General features: G+C 37.4%; 3 protein-coding genes across 4 annotated transcripts; 2 read left to right on the top strand and 1 right to left on the bottom strand.

The window, feature by feature from the left end:
• Window positions 1-13: 13 nt before the first annotated feature.
• UMAMIT7 (Nodulin MtN21 /EamA-like transporter family protein) lies at window positions 14-5668 on the top strand. Its single transcript, XM_086642494.1, has 7 exons — window positions 14-451; window positions 1047-1112; window positions 1257-1373; window positions 3405-3627; window positions 4012-4176; window positions 4853-5004; window positions 5335-5668. The coding sequence occupies exons 1-7, from the start codon at window positions 249-251 to the stop codon at window positions 5465-5467; spliced, it is 1059 nt and encodes a 352-aa protein (XP_086498620.1). The 5' UTR covers window positions 14-248; the 3' UTR covers window positions 5468-5668.
• Window positions 5669-5771: 103 nt separating this feature from the next.
• QWRF7 (QWRF motif protein (DUF566)) lies at window positions 5772-10417 on the bottom strand. Its single transcript, XM_086642493.1, has 5 exons — window positions 9636-10417; window positions 7040-7276; window positions 6630-6719; window positions 6440-6547; window positions 5772-6019 (listed from the first exon to the last, which is right to left on the bottom strand). The coding sequence occupies exons 1-5, from the start codon at window positions 10320-10322 to the stop codon at window positions 5951-5953; spliced, it is 1191 nt and encodes a 396-aa protein (XP_086498619.1). The 5' UTR covers window positions 10323-10417; the 3' UTR covers window positions 5772-5950.
• A 1870-nt stretch (window positions 10418-12287) lies between these two features.
• On the top strand, window positions 12288-20415 carry LOC147540170 (protein transport protein SEC16B homolog). Of its 2 annotated transcripts, none has more exons than XM_086644167.1 (14): window positions 12288-12545; window positions 12859-14874; window positions 15002-15310; window positions 15621-15749; window positions 15837-15959; window positions 16105-16266; window positions 16420-16545; window positions 16657-16791; window positions 17897-18024; window positions 18100-18208; window positions 18293-18604; window positions 18710-18841; window positions 18954-19252; window positions 19342-20415. In XM_086644167.1, the coding sequence occupies exons 2-14, from the start codon at window positions 12907-12909 to the stop codon at window positions 19859-19861; spliced, it is 4452 nt and encodes a 1483-aa protein (XP_086500293.1). In that variant the 5' UTR covers window positions 12288-12545; window positions 12859-12906; the 3' UTR covers window positions 19862-20415. The 2 variants fall into 2 exon arrangements, with proteins under 2 accessions (XP_086500293.1, XP_086500294.1); XM_086644168.1 differs by having other exon boundaries at window positions 12423-12606.
• The last annotated feature ends 44 nt before the right edge of the window (window positions 20416-20459 follow it).

Below are 20459 nucleotides of genomic sequence, written 5' to 3'. Positions count from 1 at the left end.
GAAAAGTGACAGTGATTTCAACCAACCAATTCTAACAAAATGAATTTCAATTCTAGTCTCCCTAAGGCTAAGGAGAAGGGTGGTTAAGGGCTGGGAGATGACCAACCATGAAGATTAGTTAGAGTGATCTTAGAGAGAGAAAGAGAGAGAGAGAGAGGGAGGTGAGAGGGGGGGAAGATAGCAAGAGAAGAAAAAAATCAATTGTACAAGGAAGAGAGAGAAAGCTGAGACCAAATTTGAAAGACAAAATGTTTGGAATCAGCTTGACAACCAAATGCTTGGAAGAATTTGCAATTGTGTTTGGTTTAATTGGAGTTCAAATTGTCTACTCTGTATACTCTGTGGTTATGAGCCATCTTATGGCTATTGGTCTCTCTCCTCTCTTCCTTATCATCTATGGAAGTTTTGCAACTTCCTTCTTCTTATTCCCTCTCTCCATTTATTTTGAAAGGTTCATAACTTTATTACTTAATTTACTTACCCACTTCTTATTTTATACATTTTTTTCCAATCATAATTGTTTAATCAATAATTAACATAAACTTTTTTTTCGTACCTATTGACTGTTTAACACCAGGGCCAACCTTCCACCAGCCTTTGGTGTCGTGGTTGGACGCCCATGAGGTCGTGGGATCGATCGTACGTATCACATCTTCATGACGTATCAATGCCCTGTAACGACTAACGTAGATCATAGTCGAATTCCAAAAAAAAACATTAGGGCCAACCCATTATCAAGCTCTCTTTTTTTGATAGATGGACACTTCATACCAGAGGATTCATTAAGGTTGTGTTTGAAAATCTTTGTTTGTGCATAAACAAGTGGTTTCTAAATAAATAAAAAAATTTACGTGGTTTTAATACTTTTTTTTGTTGAAAGACGTGGTTTTGATACTAATTTTATATTTTATTTTCACTAAAGTGTGGTCCGTTTTAATTTAAAACGGCGACAAAAATAGAGTTTTTAAATCACTACTGTAAAATACACTTCTCTACTTCTTCGGATATTTAGCCAACTCATATAAACTATTTTGTTTATGTTACAGAAACAAGTGGCCTAAAAAATTCAGTGCAAAACTATTGGGTCAGTTTATATTGATTGCATTTGGAGGGTAAGAGTTTTGATGTTCCATAAATTTATTTTAAAGTAATTGGGTTTAAGGATTAATTATTATTATTATTATTATTATTATTATTATTATTACTATTCTAATTAATGATATTGTGGTGGGGTTTTTGTTTGTTCTTAAAATTAGGGTAACTTTGTTCCAGTACCTAATGTTAATTGGAATAAAGAAAAGCTCACCAGCAATTGCTTCAGCCATGCCCAATCTTGCCCCTGGTCTTATTTTTGTCATTGCTTGGGTTCTCAGGTACCTTTTTTTTACAGTTAAAAGAACGGAAGAATGTGTCTCTGCCGGACACTTATCAGGGCCGAATCTTGACTGGGCTATGTGTCCAGATATTTTCTCTAAATCCTGACCAGACACATACATTGGTCGAGATTCAGTCAAGATAAGTGTCGGGCAGAGCATCACAGTTATTTAAGAAGACTTATTCTGTCTAAATCCTGACCGGACACATACAATGATCGAGATTCAGCCAAGATAAGTGTCGGGCAGAGAATCACGGTTATTTAAGAAGACTTATTCTATTTAAATCCTGACCGGACACATACAATGGTCGAGATTCAGCCAAGATAAGTGTCGGGTAGAGCATCACGACTATTTAAGAAGACGGGAATTTGGCCAAAACTCCCTAAGAAATTATGACTTTGGTTAAAAAGGATTCATCAAAGTTTTTTAGGCTTCACCTCCCTGATGGCAATTATGTAAATTTCAATTTCAGTAAAAAGACCAACCTAACCCCAGTCTAAGAAAATACCTTGCAAACACCTTGCACTGCCTTGCAAACACTTTGCACTGCCTTGCAAACACCTTGCAGAGCCTTGCAAACACCTTGCATGGTTTTTGCAAACACCTTGCATGGTTTTTGCAAACAAATTGCAGAGCCTTGCGAACACCTTGCAGAGCCTTGCAAAAACTTTGTAGAGCCTTGCGAACACCTTGCATGACTTTTGCTACCTTGCACAACCTTGCGAACACCTTGCAGAGCCTTGCAAAGCTTTGCAAATACCTTGCAGAGCCTTGCAAACACCTTGCAGAGCCTTGCAAACACCTTGCAAAGCCTTGCAAACACCTTGCAATGCCATGCAAATGGTTTGCAAATTAGTTTTTGAATTGATTTAACATGAAATTTGTTCAAATTATTATATATTGTCTAATAGAATGTTGTATCTAAAAACTAGCTAAAACCCCTACAAATTCATAATAGTCATTTTATAAGCTCTAGCACCATCATTTTACATTTCTTCGAAAAACTTCCAAAGCTTTCATGAAATTCTCAATTTGAACATAAATACCAATCATGATTGTCCAAGAAAAAATATTTCTCATAGGCATTTCATCTAACAACTTTATAGCTATTTCAACCTACCTAAGTCTTGTATAACCAATTAACGTTGCATTCCAAGCAATAACATCTCTTTCAAGCATTTTATCAAACACATTGCATGCATCAACTATACTTTCACAACTTCCATATAAATCCAACAAATAAGTTTGAACATAAACATCAAAACTAACAAATTGTCATCCATCATTCATAACTCAATGAAAATAAAGCAATGAAGAAGTTGGATTATACCTTGAAACACTATCAAATTCTCCTTCCATTGAAAGTATATAAAACTTTCTCTCTCTAGAATTTAGAACAAAAAACTAAATCAAACCCCTTAAAAACCTCTTCAAACAACAAGCAAATAGATTAAATCACCAAAACCTAAAAACATCAACCTATCTTATAGCCAAAATCAATTCAAACCCCAGAAATTCTAATCGGCCTCGACAATCCAACTTGGTTCGTTCATGAGAAAAACTCAAGTTCCTAATTTTTTTTTGTTAGATTATTACTAGGTATTTCTAATTGAATGAAGGGTATTTTTGACTCTTAAAAAGTTGGTGCTTTTAAAAATGTCCTTCAAGCCTATTTTTATAACTTACTTGGGGCCTAGCTAGTAAAAAAGATGGTTTGTCTTTTTAACAAAAAAAATACAAGAAATAGGACCTCCGGCCCAATTTCCTGTTAAGAAGACTTATTCTGTCTAAATCCTGACCGGACACATACACTGGTCGAGATTCAGCCAAGATAAGTGTCGGGCAGAGCATCACGGTTATTTAAGAAGACTTTGCAAAAATCTAACACGAATCCTGACCGGGTTATGTGTCCAGATAGGATTTTGTCTCAATCCTGAGGGAAAAATATTCGATTCAGAAGTGAATACCCCCAACTATAACATTTGTTTCGAAATATCTAATTAGACTAGTTAAATCTTGTTTTTGCAGGTTTGAGAAGGTGAATTTGGGGTGTTTGTATAGTAAAATTAAGATAATGGGGACTTTGATTTGTGTTGTTGGAGCAGTAACAATGAGCCTATTGCATGACCCTGGATCAACCTCAGAGAGTAGTCAGACATCAGATGATGAAATCAAAGAGGGTATCAAGATAGCAGGCATCATGTCTCTCATGACTGCTGTTCTTATGCTATCATGCGTTGTCGTACTTCAGGTAATAACTTTCTGTGTCTGATTCTGACTTGTCTGAAGTCGCATAACTCAATCTGTTTTGGAGTTAGTCCCACACTAGTTATGGAAATGGGCGACGGTCACAATATAAATATGATAGAAAGTCTCACCTCTTGAGCTAGCTTTCTGGTGGCGAGATAAACCCAATTACCCAAGGCAAGTCGTGAATAATGAAGACCTAAGATCACACCCATAAACAATATCGTCAACTTCACCTTACTTTTTCATACTCTACCATTTTCAAAGATAAAATAAACAAACACATTTTGACATCTGACTAGAGTCAATTCAGATATGAAGTCAATTTTTAGATCTGAATTTGAAGAAAAACAAACGTAACACTTAATAATGTTGATGAAACTGGCAGGCAGCAACTTTAGGAGATTTCCCAGCACCAATGTCACTCTCTGCCATTACTTCTTTCATTGGTGCTATCCTGACTGGGATTGTGAAATTCATTGAAGAAAGGGAACTAACTCTCAATTTACCCTCTGTCATCAGAACTGGAGATCTGGTTGGCTATGCTGTTATGGTAAACCAATTTTAACCTATTCTTCTTTTTATTTCCATTGTTTTAGATTCTTAGTATTAGTTGATCTCACATGCTAAATAACCACACAATCAAATCAATTTAGACTGGACCATATAAGATTTCTACCTAGAGGCCGCTTAGTTTTCCTTGTTCCCTAACATTATTCATTCTGCTGCTATCTAGTGGTGTCATTCTGGTCTGGCCAGACCGGCCCATTTAAATGGGACCCATGACAGATAACTAGTCAGGCAACTTGGCTACATATACAGACCGGTATGGCCCGTGAACTTTATATGTTGTTCCTGCCTGGCCCAGTCCGAGTCATGCCAAGCCTAGCCTAGTCCGAGTCAAAGGCGAGCCTAGCGCAGCCTGAGTCATAGGCCAGCCTGCCCCAGTCCAAGTCATGGGAAACCTGGCCCCAGTCAGCGTCATGGGTCAGCATGGCCGCGTCTAAATGGGAACACTAGCTACATCTATTTTTATACACGTTTTTTTCTTCTAATTCTGAAATTTGAATCATCTTACATATGTGATATAGTTGATATGAAAATGAGTATATTTCTCAAATGCCCTAGTTTTGACCTATGAATAATATCAAGGTGAAAAAGGAAATTATTTTAAGGTCTGAATCATAACTCGAGTCAGATTTCAGATTTTAACCACAAAATAATGACAGGGAGGTGTAGTGAGTGGAGCATGCACAAGTTTTCATGCATGGGCAATGAGCAAAAAAGGGCCTGTGTTTGTTTCAACATTTAACCCCATTGGTACCGTTTGCGCAGTCATTCTCTCTGCTCTCACCTTAGGCGACTCTATGACTCTCGGAAGGTACTTCATATTTTTCTCTTTATCTTACTCGATAGTTAAATTAACTTGCATCAGATATCAGAGTGTTCGTTATTGTTTGACTCGTGTACATGACTGTTTTAGACGGTTTCTAGATTTATTTGAATCAGACATAATGCGAATCTGATTTTAGAATTCATTGTCCTATAATCTGAAGTAACTATTATGTCATTGGCGAAGACATGTGAGATTAAGATTCGAACAAATTAGACCCAGACGTGTTAGATTTGGATAATAAGAAAAACAAGTACTACTCAAATGTAGATAAGTGGGACGTTTCGATTGAAACAAATAACGTGTGTGCTTTTGCAGCTTAATTGGAATGCTTATGATGTTTTCTGGTCTATATTTCGTGTTATGGGCTAAGAAGAAAGAATGTCGTGTCGCTCAAGAAAATGAAGCCGCTCCAAAGACTTTCGATGCAGAAAAGCCTCTCTTGTGCTAAGCTAATTTCCCAAGATGTCTCTGCTTGTATATTTTGTATACATGCTTATACAGATATATAACTTGTGTTCAATTGAATTTTATGTTGTTTCATACAAATTCACAAATAGCTAGGTTTAGTGATTCCTTTTCGTTTCATTTTCAGTCGATTGAACAATAGTTATATTCTAGATCACTCCATAAATGAAGACTTTTGTCGATAGCATGTTTTAAGTTTTTTTGTTAGTCAGCGTTGAATCTTATTAACTTATATTCAAGAATACAATTGAGCTTTCTTTATAAGTAACAAATAAAATCGTAAATTCGAAACCAAATAACTCGCCAAAAGATCAAAAATCTGGGTTGTATTTAATGTACATCTTGTGTTCATATTCTTCATTTTACATGTTTAGTACTATTTATATATACGAGTACAAAAACAAGAAAATCCTTTTCAGACCTTTGGTATGAAGAGTTTTACCTACAAAATGCTTGTAATTAAAATCTAGTAAGCTGCACAAAGTCTATCTTTTGATGCTTGCATGACAAATACCCTTAAGCTTTCTTCTTGTGCCTGTTAGACCAAAACAAATGACTTGTAAAAAGGATCATAAAAACTTTCCATTATCAATTTCTAATGCCCAATTGATATAATATGGGTACCCTCGTCACCACCTAAAGAGTCTCATCTCGAGCCCCGCCCCTACAAAGGGGCAAGGGTGAGTAAGTCTTGTCTCTTTCTTAGTACCATAGATGTTACTGTTAGAACCCACCGAACCTAACTTTGTTTGAAAAATAATGTCCAAGATTTATCTACTTTGCAGTTGGTAAATTTTGATGTCCGAGAGATGTGTGATAATGGTGATAGTTAGAAACAAGTGGATTTAACTCTCCATGAAAATTGTCTCATAAGGAAATATTTGCCCTAGACTCATTTACTTTAAAAAATTTAATACAAGGGGTAATTAATGAAGGAAAAAAGAAACAACTTTACCTCTAATGAAGATATAATTGCAAATATCTTTCTCAACTCCTCAAAGTCTTTTCTTTCTTGTCTTATTGTTTCCATCAACTCTTCAAGCAATAAAGATGTTTCCTCAACCTGCCCAATCAAGAACCATGAGAACTTCCAAACTAAAAGCCAAAAGAGAAATTAATTTTCAAGACTAGATTAAATTTGTTACCTCAAAGAAATTTTGAACTATTGTTTCTTCAATGTTGTTCATGACGTTTATGGCGCTACGCATAGATTTATAAAATGAAACCATATCCACCTTCATTTCATTAGATGAAAACCCACAAAATTAGATTAGTAAAACATGAAACACCTGAAGTTTTATTGGGTCCGCTCAAACCCAAAGCAGCTAAAGTTAATGCTCAAGACCCAATGCTATCAGACCAAGACCCACAATCCGGATCTGACAGTCAAGTCTAGACTAGATTTTTTAAAGTGCAGTTTACCGTTTATATAGTATTTTACTTTTTACTATTCTCAATTTGAACTCGACGCACGGACCACTTTGGCCGGCTTATGTTTTTTATCTGCTTTTAAATTTTGATGCATTTCGAGTTATGGGCCTGAAATATAACTTACCTTTGCACCTTGAGTTATAGGTAGTTGAATCGCTAAGATTGATAAACTTTTTGCTAATCTTGCAAGGGCTTCAGAATTTCTTTTCTCAATTCTAGACCACTCAACAAGTAGGTTTATTTCAGGATTAATGATTTGAAGTAACTTGACTTCTTGTTTTAGTTTTTGTACTTGAATTCGCTTTTCCACCGCTGAATTTCTCATCTGATGTATTCTTAACCAAACATTGAACAACTTGGCCTGCAAAAATATTATTATACCTCATTAGAATTTGTTGATCGTACGACAAAACTTAAGACCACCGGAACAATTAGTTCATTCTTTCTTGTAGGTAATGTATGATAAGCAATTAAGGTGGTCCTTATTTCTATAAATTCAGCTCTTACTCGCCTGTCTGAATGTTTGTATGTTTGTTCTCATGTCTAATTTGTGTATCTGAATCTTTTGAATACATATAGCATGATACAGACTGATTAACGATCTATTAATATAAGAAAGACATAAAATTAAACGAGATAATTAAAAAGTCAATCTACAAAACGAAAATGCTACTTGGACCGATCATTTTGCACGAGATGGAACTGAGGGTAATGTGGCATTCCTGGAGTAGAAAATAGGCATGTCATCAGGCTAGATTGCGGACATATTTTCGGATCATGTAACACAATTGTTTACAAAATAACCTAAGATGACTTTTATACCCCTGACAAGAAAAGGCGAACTCAGACAATTTAGATTCAGACAACCAGATTCAAGTAAACAACAAATAAAAATACAAACGTCATTCGAATGATTTATAGAACTAGAAGCCAACAACCTTGTTAAGGGAGTCTGAAACCAGAACGTCTCGAACCGGTCGAAACAAAACTCTCTCTCTCTCTAGTCTCTATCACTCCCTGTCCCTCCTACTTGCTTGACAGATTTAACCTACCCAATTAGGTCAAAAGAAAAGATCCATTATCTCCTTATTGTTGGGAACTCATTAACTATTCCAACATTAATCTCCTGATTAAAACCAACTTCTTTTTTTCTACTAATGAATACAAAATATCTCTCAACAACACCAATCTGTCACGAGAAGTTGGTGGATATGATAGAAACATCTCCCTTTAGTGGCTAGCAACCTCTTTCACTAGTACTCCTTCCTTTAATTTTCTTCTTCTAATCAACATAAAATTTGATTACTCTCTTCTCATTTCCTCCTAATTACTTGTTAAAATTGTCTAAGCTAAAACTAATGATTTTCACAAAAGATTATATCATTCTAGCGTTTATTTATTTATTTTGAATATACCACTCATATATAATATCCATACTACCGATAGAAAATTCACTTCGTAACACACCATTCCGACCTGAAATCCCACTATGAACGGCCCATTCTAATTGTATTTGAAGTTTACTCTTACTATCGTAGTCCTTCGACACGTTTACATATTTGGAGACAATTTTCCCACAACTCACGGAGCAGTTGAGCACTGAGTGTTCTAGCGGGCCATCTGACCCAAAAGAATTTCACAAGTCGATCAAGTACACTATATGGAAGACATGGATGGCCATGGCCTTGCGTCAGCTTATTGGACACATTCGATTTGAGTTCACCAAGTGCGGTCGTCTAAATGGCCCCAAGCCAACCATAAACTCCTTTCACTCATAAGCTGACCTATCTTTGTGAGTTGTGACTCACTCATGAAAGATCGATGTTGTTAACCCCAAATACCGATCCTTCTCCGCACACCAAGCTCTACAGAAGCCGACCAACGAACCTCCTAACCTAACCCAATCCATCCAATAACCATTAATTCGCGATCATAACGACTATTTTTAGATATTGGGCCCACCGAAAATCGAAAAGGCCCACATAGATCCACTAAGGTAGTGGACTAGATCATTTTTTCTCTCTTGAGCACCTCTTCCCCCACTAGATGATAGTGCCGACCACAAAAGTCCTAAGTTCTCACCAACCCAAACTTGTATATATGTTAGAGGAAATAAGAGAATCAACTATCTACCTACATGTACCCCAAACTCTATGGTGTTGGATACCACTATTCAATAAACTTATTGACATAAAATAATAAAAATGTCAAATGCTTATTATCCTAAAACCACTCTTTTCATTATAAAATTGCTTTTACTCTTTCAATTTCAATATATATTAGACGTGAGCCCCAAATACTCGTCAAGTCAACGTGCCCCAAAGGGCAACATATACCCGGATATTACACATGTACTTCGAAGATTCGAAGAAGAAAAATTCGTATATTCGAAGAAGAATTGTGGCATAATCCGTGTGTGTTAGCCATATTTCTATCTCTTTGGATGATATATTTATCAAGAATGATACATTCTTCACAAATAATTATAGTAGTTTTGACAACATTCATAATGAACGATCAAAGTCTGGTAGCCATATCATAGTAACTTTGCTCACACGAACTTCTTTAGATGACCTAATCTGGATCGTTCATTGTTACGAACGTTGTTAAAATCGTAATTTTTTGTAAAAAAGTAGCATCCCACATTAGCATTCTAGGTTAACTTAATCACTAGAAAAATGGCCTTTGAGAAATTCTATAGAAGTGAAAATATTGGTTACCTCTGCAATAGAGTTTTGCTTAGCCATGGCAGTCTGAACTCGAGCATTAACAACTCTCCACTGCATTAATCTCGTGTGTAAAACACGAAACCGATGAAACGCTTCTTCTTGAACATAAGAAACTTTTTTAGACGACCGAAAATACTTCAAAACTCCACTCACCGCACCACTCCCAATCGATGATTTAACCTTATTAGGTCCTCCAGTATTGTTATTATTAAAAAGATACCCTCCTGCTTTATTATATAGATTACCAGTACCACTACCACCACCTCCTCCGAGGATAAACGCTTCTGTATTTAAAGTTATTAACGGTGACGAAGGAGATCTTCCAGGAGATAAAGCCCAAGCAGATGGTGATTTAGTTAATGATTTAGCATTTCGTTTTGACTTAGCCATTTCAATAGCTTTAGCTGCTGCTAAATCTGGTGACGAGTTTCGTGTATATTGTCGTTGTGAATATCCGTATTTAGTCTCTTCTGATTTATTGATAGTTCTTGGTTTTGTTGTTGATCTTGATCTTGGATAAGTATTTGAAATATTCTTGATTGAACTTGGAGTTAAGGGAGGTAAGTCTGGTGGTGCTGAAGCATTTGAAATTCTGCTTTCTGTTCTTCTAATTAGAAGATTTGGTGATTCCGGTCTTCTTCCGGTTGTTGGTTCCCGGCGATTTCTAGTTTTCTCCATTAATTCCGGTGACTCAATCTGAAGAGCCTCTTGTGTTTTCTTTGGGTGATCTTCTTGGTGATGAAAGAAGGATGAGAAAGTGAAGAGTTGTTTTCTTTGATAGGGAATAATGATGTTAGCTTGAGTGTTTTATAGGAGAAAACTAGCTTATAGATATAATACCCTTTACCAATATTTAATTGGGCATTTACTAACTAAATTGTTGTTAAAAACAAAATAAGATAAAGTCAAAGATATTAGAAGACAAGTAAGCATGACCTTTTCATAAAGGGGAGTTTTAGAGGCGCACCCCAAGAGTTTCATTGGCACCTCCTTTCTTCACAATTCCCTCCGGCTTTGACGTCGGCGCCAATATCTCTTTAGATGGGCGCTTTTAAAATTACCCTTTTTATTTTCTTGAAGTTTTAATTCTCCCAAGCTCCACCTACCACTTCTACTCTTCAAATCTGCAAGGATCGTCAACAGACTCTCGTCGCCAACGACCTTTAAAATATCCATGTCTATCTTGCTCCCCTTTCGCCAAAACAGATCATTTCGTTTGGATTTTAGTCCAAACCAGAAGACTAATTCAGCGAAGAGGACCCTCTCTTTTGTCAAAACTGAGAGAAAGGGAGAGAGAGAGTGAGACAAAGAGAGAGTGGGAGAGGAGATAAATGGTGGTTGTTGTCAGAGGCGATGGTGGTGGTTTGAATTTTTCTTTTGAAGAGTAGTCGATGCTCGTAATCTGCTGGCGACCCTTGCATGTGTCAAAAGAATAAGTTGTGGTGAAGGCGTGAGGGAAAAGATAGATTTTTTTCACCCTAGTGTCTTTGTACCCCAATTTTTTTGTGTTTTGGGAAAGGTGATGGGCCCAAATTTGATTTGGAGAGTTGATGGGGCACAGATTTAATTGAGGCCAAATTCACACTCCACAGTGGACCGGTGGAGTGGCCATGGAAAGTAGTAAAGACATCAAAGTAATGGGAAGCAAAATTTGAAATGCACTCACCATTTTTGTTATATAATTCACATCTAAGCTTTTTTTTTTTGGTCAAAATCAAATGAGATGTGAGTGTGGTGGGTGATGATACATAAAATGGTTACTTGTTGACTGACGTCAAAAAGTTAAGAAAATACCAGAAGTCAGACGGGTCAACCCGTCTTAAGGAAGCAGGACAGTAGAAACTAAAGAAGTCTGCCACCTAAGTCTAGAGTCGGGAGGTCGGCAAGATCATCTACGGAGCTCCAGCTCTATCCTGCCTCAAACACAACCAGGTCTGCTCTGGGATTCAAATTAGAGTTGGGGTCAAAGTAAGCAAGACCGATGTCTTACATCCTGAACATGGGAAGACAGAAGCGCGCCGCACGTTTACCGACTTAATCCCAAATCTTCCTAAAGATATCAGTCGGGTACGATCTTATGTGTTTCATTAACTCGGGCTTCAAGAGTCTCAAAGGAGGAAACATCTCCTAGAAGATCTATCAACTCGGCAGAATATCTACGAAGGAATCCTTGAACAAAGGAACTCCTAAATATCTAAGATACGAGATAAACTCAAAAGGAAACTCTAACTACGAAATAGTAGTTTTAATACAACACGGTGGATCTGGACCGCCTCAATCTCACCATCTATCACAGTCGGTCCAAAACAGTCTATAGAAGGGCATCACATCACCTTCGACAAGGTACGTTCTCGAAAGATTAATCAATACTAAATACTTTAACTGCAAAAGACAATCTAATTGTCGGAGAAGTTTCTGAACTCTTTACAGGTTTTCCCCCAAGTATGCAGGAGCAAGAGCGGGAGTTAAAAGAACAATATCATTAAACCAGACGAAATTCAACAACAAATCTTTATTTTCAGACTGATAACCTGGACTGACGTTTTTTAACATCAACAATACGTAGAAAGAATAAGTATATAAATTCAAGAGATTGAGGGTTGGTTTTCAACAAAAAAAAAAAAAAAAAAAAAAAAGAGATTGAGGGTTGGGCCAAGTAAAAAAACAGAGTCTGGCTTATAATTTCTCATGTGAAACGGGGGTTTGGAATAATTATTACTTGGGTGCCTATAACATTTCCCAAAGCAATTTTATTTCTGTCCTAATAGGAAAAGAAAAAGATTTTCCCGGTAAATAGATTATAGAAGAAAAAAAAACGAACCCGAAAGAAAAGATTTTATTTAAAACATGTGAAATCACAAACCCGCTAATATTATTCGGCAGGTGCGACAACATTCAAAGGTTTCTCTCTCTTTCTCTCTCTCTCTCTCTCTAGATCCACTTCAAATTTTACATTTTTAGGGTATGCCATTGATTTTGATTTCCAGTTATATTTCCTACTAATCCTTTTTCTCATCTTAATTTTGATATTAGTTTTGATAAAAATGATGAATTTTTCATTTCAGATCTTGCTTGTTTCAACACTTACCTATTACTAGTTGTTGATTAATTATGAGATCTTTCTCTTTTGCATGTTAATTAGGGTTTCAATTTCATGTTTGTGGATTCAAAAACTGATTTTGACTATTATTGAAGTGATTTTCTTTTCATACAGGATTGAGGGTTTGAGTAGTTCAGATCCCTTTTTATAATATTTTTGTAAATGGCTTCTTCACCTCCGTTTTTGATGGAAGATCAAACGGATGAAGATTTCTTTGATAAACTTGTTGATAATGAGTTTGGAGGAGTATCAGAATCAAGTCCTGGTTTTGAAGATGGTGTTGATTCTGATGAAGTTAATGCTTTCTCAAATTTGAATATTGAGGAGGAGGAAGAGGAAGTTAATGGAACTGAAACTGTTTCTGAAGAAAAAAGGGTTCCTGAATCTGTGTTAGAAGATTCAGTTGATAATGACATTTTGGGTGTTACTGATAAAAGGGTTCCTCTTGTGTCGTCGAACTCGTTAAATTCCGATCTAACATCTGAATTTGGTGATCCAATTACCAGAACAGACGATATTGTGAGCAATGGATCGAGGAATACAAGCATTAAAGAAGTACAATGGAGTGCATTTAGTGCTGCTACTGATTCTTCTCAGCAGAGTGAGCTTAGATCGTACTCGGATTTGTTTGGAGATGTAGATGACAATTCAGCAGATCCATTTGCAAATGTGGGGGATATACCAAATCCAGTATCTAGTGATGGTACAGCAAATGTGGTAGCTGATTCGACGACACTGCTTAGTTCTTCCCAAAATGAAGTTGGAGAACAAGCCCAAGAAGCTAGTACAGACAATACTTCAGATGTTCAGAACTGGGAAAATCTCTATCCTGGGTGGAAGTATGATTATGATTCAGGTGAGTGGAAACAAGTGGAAAGTTCTGACGCAGCTGGGAACTCGAATCAGGGCAATTTCGAAGAAAAAGTTGAAGATTTAAATAATAACTTTGTTTCGGATCAGAGATCTGATATTTCATATTTGCAACAAACGGCTCAGTCAGTCATGGGAACTGTAATGGAAAATTGTACTACTAGTAGTGTTTATAACTGGAATCATGTTTCGAATCTGAACAATAGTGGGTACCCAGAAAATATGGTGTTTGATCCTCAGTACCCTGGTTGGTACTATGACACAATTACCCAAGAATGGCATTCATTGGAATCTTATAATCAGAATGCTCAGTCGATCGGTACTACTCATAATCATAACATTCAAAGTGAAAATGCTTTTACGAATGGTTTCTACACCGAGAATAATCACACCTTATATGGTGAACATGAACAAAGCAAAAGTTTTGGGTCACAAGAAAATGGTGCCAATATCCAACATGAGGATTGGGTACGTAATGGATCGGTAGGTAACATTGGTCAACAGAACACGACTGCATCGGTAGGTTTTGGTCAACAGAACACGACTGCGTCGGTAGGTTTTGGTCAACAGAACACGACTACGTCGGTAGGTTTTGGTCAACAGAACACGACTACGTCTGTAGGTTTTGGTCAACAGAACACGACTACATGGCAACCTGAAACAATGGGTAAAAGTGAGTCTTTGGCTGGTTCTTTTCCTCAGGTTCAGAAGACTGATACCGTTTATGGGTCATGGGATTCTGTGAACAACTATTCCAAACAACAAAATGGGACAACTGTAGGAACAGATTTGTTTGGCGGACAGACAGGTCGTAGTTATAGTGACAGTAACAACGTCGCTGGATTTCAAGGCTTTGTACCTGCTCAGCAGTTTAACCCACCAAAGGTGGGATACAGTCAGTTTTCACATTCTTTGCAGACGAATTCCCAGCTTAACAACTATCCTGATAGAAACATCGAACCGACTGGGAAAACTGCTTCTCTATATGACGAGATGAGGCACGGTTATGAGGAAAGGGGAAGTTCGACTGGGTTTCAGAGCTCCGTACCCGCCCATCAGCTTAACCAGCCAAAGTTGGAACAGAGTCAGCACATGCAGTTTTCACCTGATTTTCATACTAGCTCGCAGTTCTCATTTGCTTCTACTGGAGCGAGGTCGTCTGCTGGTCGTCCTCCACATGCTCTGGTTACTTTCGGGTTCGGTGGAAAACTTATAGTCATGAAAGATAGCAGTTCCTCTAACTCAGCATACATGACCCAGGTTAGGAGCTTATCTAAAATAGACTCCAGTGGTTCCTGTAATCGTTTCAGTTTCTTTATGTTTTAGTCCATTATAGGAAGGTTCCACTATCACTGGTCTTAAGCCATATTTTATTTTTTTTGCAAAGGACTCTGTAGGGAGCTCGATTTCGATTCTAAACTTGATGGATATTGTTCTCGACAAAAACAATACAGCCAATGGAGTTGATTACTTTCAGACATTGTGTCAACAATCTTTTCCTGGCCCTCTGGTTGGTGGGAATTTTGGAAATAAAGAACTATTTAAGTGGATTGATGAGAGAATGTCAAATTACGAGCCTCAGAAAATGGACTTACATAAAAGTGAACTTGTGAGGCTGCTTCTCTCCTTGCTGAAAATAGCTTGTCAACATTATGGAAAACTTAGATCTCCTTTTGGTACTGATCCAGCCATGAAGGTAACTAAAGTTAATTGTTCAGGCATTTCTTATGATTTCATTTTCAGACCCTTTCATTTGAGGAAACATTTTATCAAGAGATCGAGAAGCAAATTTATAACGTACTTAAGTTTCTAAATTATACAAAACCCTTGTACAAATTAAGTTTGAAAGAAATAAAAAAAAAAAGCAACTTTTGAATGAATTATCCAACTTGTGTACTTTATAATTTTCTTTCACTTCCTGTCTCTTTAATTCTTTATCATGATCGTTGTGGCGTCAAAGCTATAAAAGAATAGCTAGTTACATTTCTAATTGTTTATCTTTATAGGAAGGGGAATCTCCAGAAGCAGCGGTAGCAAAGCTTTTTGCATCTGCTAAGAAGAACGGTGCTCAACTAAGTGGGTGTGGTGTTGTTAATCGTTGCTTGCAAAACTTGCCTTCTGAAGCACAAATACAGGTATGTCACGACTTCTTTGCAGACTCCTTCACTTTCAACGATAAACTATAAGCTCATAATAATGCAGTGTAAGTGCTGATATTGTAGGCAACCGCTGCCGAGGTACAAAACCTTCTTGTGGCTGGTAGAACAAAAGACGCTCTTCAGTGTGCACAAGAAGGCCAGTTATGGGGACCTGCACTTGTTCTTGCTGCACAACTTGGCAATCAGGTTTAGTGCGTCTTGTTTCCCTCTCGTTTCAACTAAGTTGAAAAATATTCATCTCGTACTAGCTTCTTTCGTTCCTGAGAAGTGGTATTCGATCTAGTACTTACATCAAGTGAACTTTCTTATGTGTCCTTATGGACGCGTGCAGTTTCATGTGGATACCGTGAAGCATATGGCACAACATCAGCTAGTAGCAGGATCACCTTTACGAACATTATGCCTGCTAATTGCTGGGCAACCAGCAGATGCCTTTTCTGCAAGTATTAGTGGAGTTCCAGGTGCTGTCAGTTTGTCTCAGCAGCCTGCACAGGTGATCTATACATGATCTGGCATGTTATGTAGTCTTCTATGATTTTTTTTTCTGGGTTCTGTATCTATCATTGCATTTTTAGAAGAAATATATTTTACTATTTGCTAAATACTTGCTTCTCGAGCTTATCGCTTTCCTTTCTATGAGTTACAGATAGGTGCCAATTGTATGCTAAATGATTGGGAAGATAATTTGGCTGTGATAACTTCAAACAGAACGAAAGATGATGAGCTTGTAATTGTTCACCTTGGAGATTGCTTATGGAAGGAGCGCGGAGAGGTATAACTTTGATTGAGTTGCTTCCAGAGCTTCTTTTTCCCCCGTTTCTCTTTTCTTTCTTATTTTGTAACAAACAACAGTCTTACACTTACTCCAAATAATGTGGTGCAGATAACTGCAGCACATGCTTGCTATTTGGTTGCAGAAGCAAACGTTGAGTCATATTCTGACAGTGCGAGAATGTGTCTCATAGGTGCAGACCACTGGAAATTCCCTCGAACATATGCTAGCCCAGATGCTATCCAGGTACCCCACCTATGTGACTTCTATATTCTCTTTGTTGGAATTCAAAATTACTTGTTTACCATTTGCTATTGATTTTCAGAATCTTGTTTTCTGTGCCACACACCACTTGATGTCATGTCTGACCTTTGTCAAATTTGAACTGAATTTAGCTCATGTTTGTCTTGGACTCTTGAACCTTGGCCCAAGAACTGGACTACTCATTTGAATATTAGTGAGGGTGAAAAAGAGGAAGAGATTGTTTAAACCAAAAGAGAAACTCCGTTTGCACGGAGATACAGATCTCACGAGTAAGTGGAGTCTACCAAAGCTGGTAGCTGTTCTGAGTCTTCTGACCTGGCCTATCTATTTGAAATGGTATAACGTAATTAAGACCAGTTTGTAATGGAAGGAAAAAAAGCTTCTACTTTTAATCTGGAGTCTTGTTCGGATCGGCCAATGCCAATCCACCAGAGTAACTTGGGTACTGGTCAACCACCCGAGTAACTTGGGGATTAGAATTGGTGGGGGTAGACTTAGTCAATCTCTGTCAAAACTATCAAGTTAGTTGTTGTGCTTGAAACTTGAATTGTTTGATTTTATTTGAAAACATAGAGTAGAATTTGTGGCATACAGGGGTTGTATATATAGTAAAATATACATACATACATATATATATATATATATATATATATATATATATATATATATATATATATATATATATATACGTATGAGTTAGTGAAAACTCTGCTTAATTACTCGAATCGGATCGTATGGATAGAGATATGCCCTTGGCCAATCCTGACCAGATCCTCAACAGTCAACCCCGAAGGCTTAGCTGAAAATTAAACACGAGGAATCAATTCATAGGGAGATCACAAAACGTTTGAAAATTGAACATATACTAGCTAATGAGTCTTAACTTTTGCTTTTCACTTTTCTCCTTGTTTCTATTGTATCTTGACGTATTCAGTTCTTAATGATTCTTATTCCAAATTTATGCAATCTCTAATACTTAATATCGAATGTACACCCATTTCCAAATAAATAAACTTTGAATCTTCACATCTATACTACTTTTATAAGCTCTGTGCAACTCAACTGACTGTACCAAAAATCTTAACAGAGAACAGAGTTATATGAATACTCAAAGGTTCTAGGAAATTCCCAATATTTCCTGCTGCCGTTTCAGCCTTATAAACTTATATATGCGTACATGCTCGCTGAATTGGGAAAAGTTTCAGACTCGTTGAAGTAAGTAGATGAAGTATTTCTTCTATGGTGTGTTTTTATGTCTCTTGCCTTTTCTTAGCATATAGTATTGATTAGGTACTCCCAAGCAATTTTAAAGTCAATAAAAACTAGCCGAGCACCAGAAGTAGAGTTGTGGAAACAATTAGCATCATCCCTTGAGGAGCGGCTAAAAACCCATCAGCAGGTATGTTTCGAACAAAAATTTTGTTTGAATTTGTTTCTGAATGGAGTTGTTAAAATTTGTTTCACCTGAATGATCTACCTACAGGGTGGATATAGCTCAAATTTGGCTCCTACGAAACTGGTTGGCAAACTGCTTCCCTTTATTGATAGGTCCATTCACCGTATGATTGGAGCTCCTCCACCACCTTCCTCATCAACATCGAGCATTAATCATGGTAATGAAGATGGTAAACTTCCAGCTGGCCCAAGAGTAGCAAATAGTCAGTCAACAATGGCCATGTCTTCACTAATGCCTTCAGAATCAAATGAATCCGTAAATGGATTGGCGGGTAACAACCGTATGGGTATGCACAATAGGAGTGTTTCGGAGCCTGATTTTGGTAGGAACTCGAGACAGGTAAACTTTCTGTTTCTTTCACCAACACCTCGCTCATTGTTAATTAGCTTGAATTTGTGAGGAGATTTATTGTGGAATTACTCACCTAGAATTCGTCACAATCAGGTTCATCAATCAACTGAAGTCTCGCCCGATGGTCAAGGAAAAGCATCAATCTCAGGTGGACCATCTCGTTTTGGTCGTTTTGGCACACAGCTTCTTCAGAAGACTGTTGGATGGGTTTCAAAATCTCGCCAGGTATTTTCTTGTCTTGCTTTTTTTTTCGTAATGTTTCTTCTTGACATTCTCTCCGTCGACAATGTTTGTTTAGCTCCGCCTAATAGTGTCTGCTGCTTTATTTCTTATATAGGCTAAACTAGGGGAGAAAAATAAATTCTATTACAACGAAGAGCTAAAGCAATGGATGGAAGAAGGTGCTGAACCTCCATCACAAGAAGCAGCCCCTCCTCCCCCACCAACTACCAGTTTCCAAAATGGAACACCAGATTACAGCATAAGAAGTGCATTTCAAAGTGAAAATTTACCTGCTAATGGAGGATCCGAGTTTAGAACCATATCACCACCCATGGAACATAGTTCAGGGATTCCACCCATCCCACCCAGTTCAAACCAGTTCTCATCTCGAGGAAGGATGGGCGTCCGATCCAGGTCGGTACTGACAGAGTTTCTGTTAAATTTAGCTTTCTTTATTTTGTTTCAGGAACGTAAACTTACATACAAGCATTGATTTTGTTTAGGTACGTTGACACATTCAACAAGAGTGGTGGAACCCCAGCGAACTTATTCCAATCACCTGCTCCAGTTCCAAAACCTGTTACTACTGCAAAATTCTTTGTTCCCGCTCCTGCAACCTCAGCTACCGAGACAATAAATAACACAGCAGAAGAAAGAACCCAAGAAGCATCTGACATTTCTAACGGAGGTCCTCCTCCTACAACATCTATACCGCAAGACTCATTCTTCTCATCTCCACCTCCGTCACTATCATCAACTATGCAGCGAATCCCTAGCATGAATAGCATCACCCCTGTCGGAAGTCAAGGAATGGGATCAATGAGCAATAGCGGCTCTCTTCCTCTACGTGCACGAAGAACAGCTTCATGGGGTGGAGGAGGCATTAATGATTCACTCACGCCCCCTAATATGGAGGAGTTTAAACAGTTTAACAATGCATTTATGCTGGTTGACCCGTCTTCCACGATGGCCCCGCCAACAAGAGGTAGTAGTTTCGGCGAGCTTCATGAAGTAGAACTCTAATCCACCAAATAGGCCTCAGGTTTTTTCTTTCTTTCAGTTGTTATCGAATTAGAAACAGGCGGTCTATCAGCAGTCATTCGGGTGGTTTCAAACAAGAAAGGTAAAATGCAAGCAATAGATCAGAGAATAGTCTTCATCTCAGTTTGAAACTCCGAGCTGCCCTCCTCCATTGTTGTAATGGTTTCCTTGAAATTGTATCAAGTTCGAAGAAAAGATGAATACGAGCACTTCTGTATATCTCATTGTTTGATTTATTGGAAAAAAAAGGCGAAAGGGGAAGAATGAATGCAAGAAGCAGACTTCCTTGTCATTACTTAGAGAACTTTCTGAAATTTAAAATGTTATGTTTTAGTAGCTTCATTGATTTTTGGAGTATAATCAAAATATAGAGAGAAGTTTATTGGTATGAAGAAATGTGGAATAACTAATAAGATCCAATAAACATGGATGGTTGTGTGCAATTTGAAGAAAAGTTAAGTTAAAAATGTATTCAATTGATTTGTAGTCTTTTGTAAGGATGTTTTCATTCCACTCAATATAGATTGTAGATTAATGATTCTTCTTTTTCCCACTTGTTTATAGCTTCGTATGAACTAGC

Source organism: Eschscholzia californica, unplaced genomic scaffold (assembly GCF_041429995.1).
Source record: "Eschscholzia californica isolate CP2 unplaced genomic scaffold, dmEscCali1.0.p SCAF_5, whole genome shotgun sequence".
In the NCBI taxonomy this organism is placed as follows: Eukaryota; Viridiplantae; Streptophyta; class Magnoliopsida; order Ranunculales; family Papaveraceae; genus Eschscholzia; species Eschscholzia californica.
The sequence above is the reverse complement of the archived record's forward strand: the minus strand, read 5'-3'. Positions and strand labels throughout refer to the sequence as shown.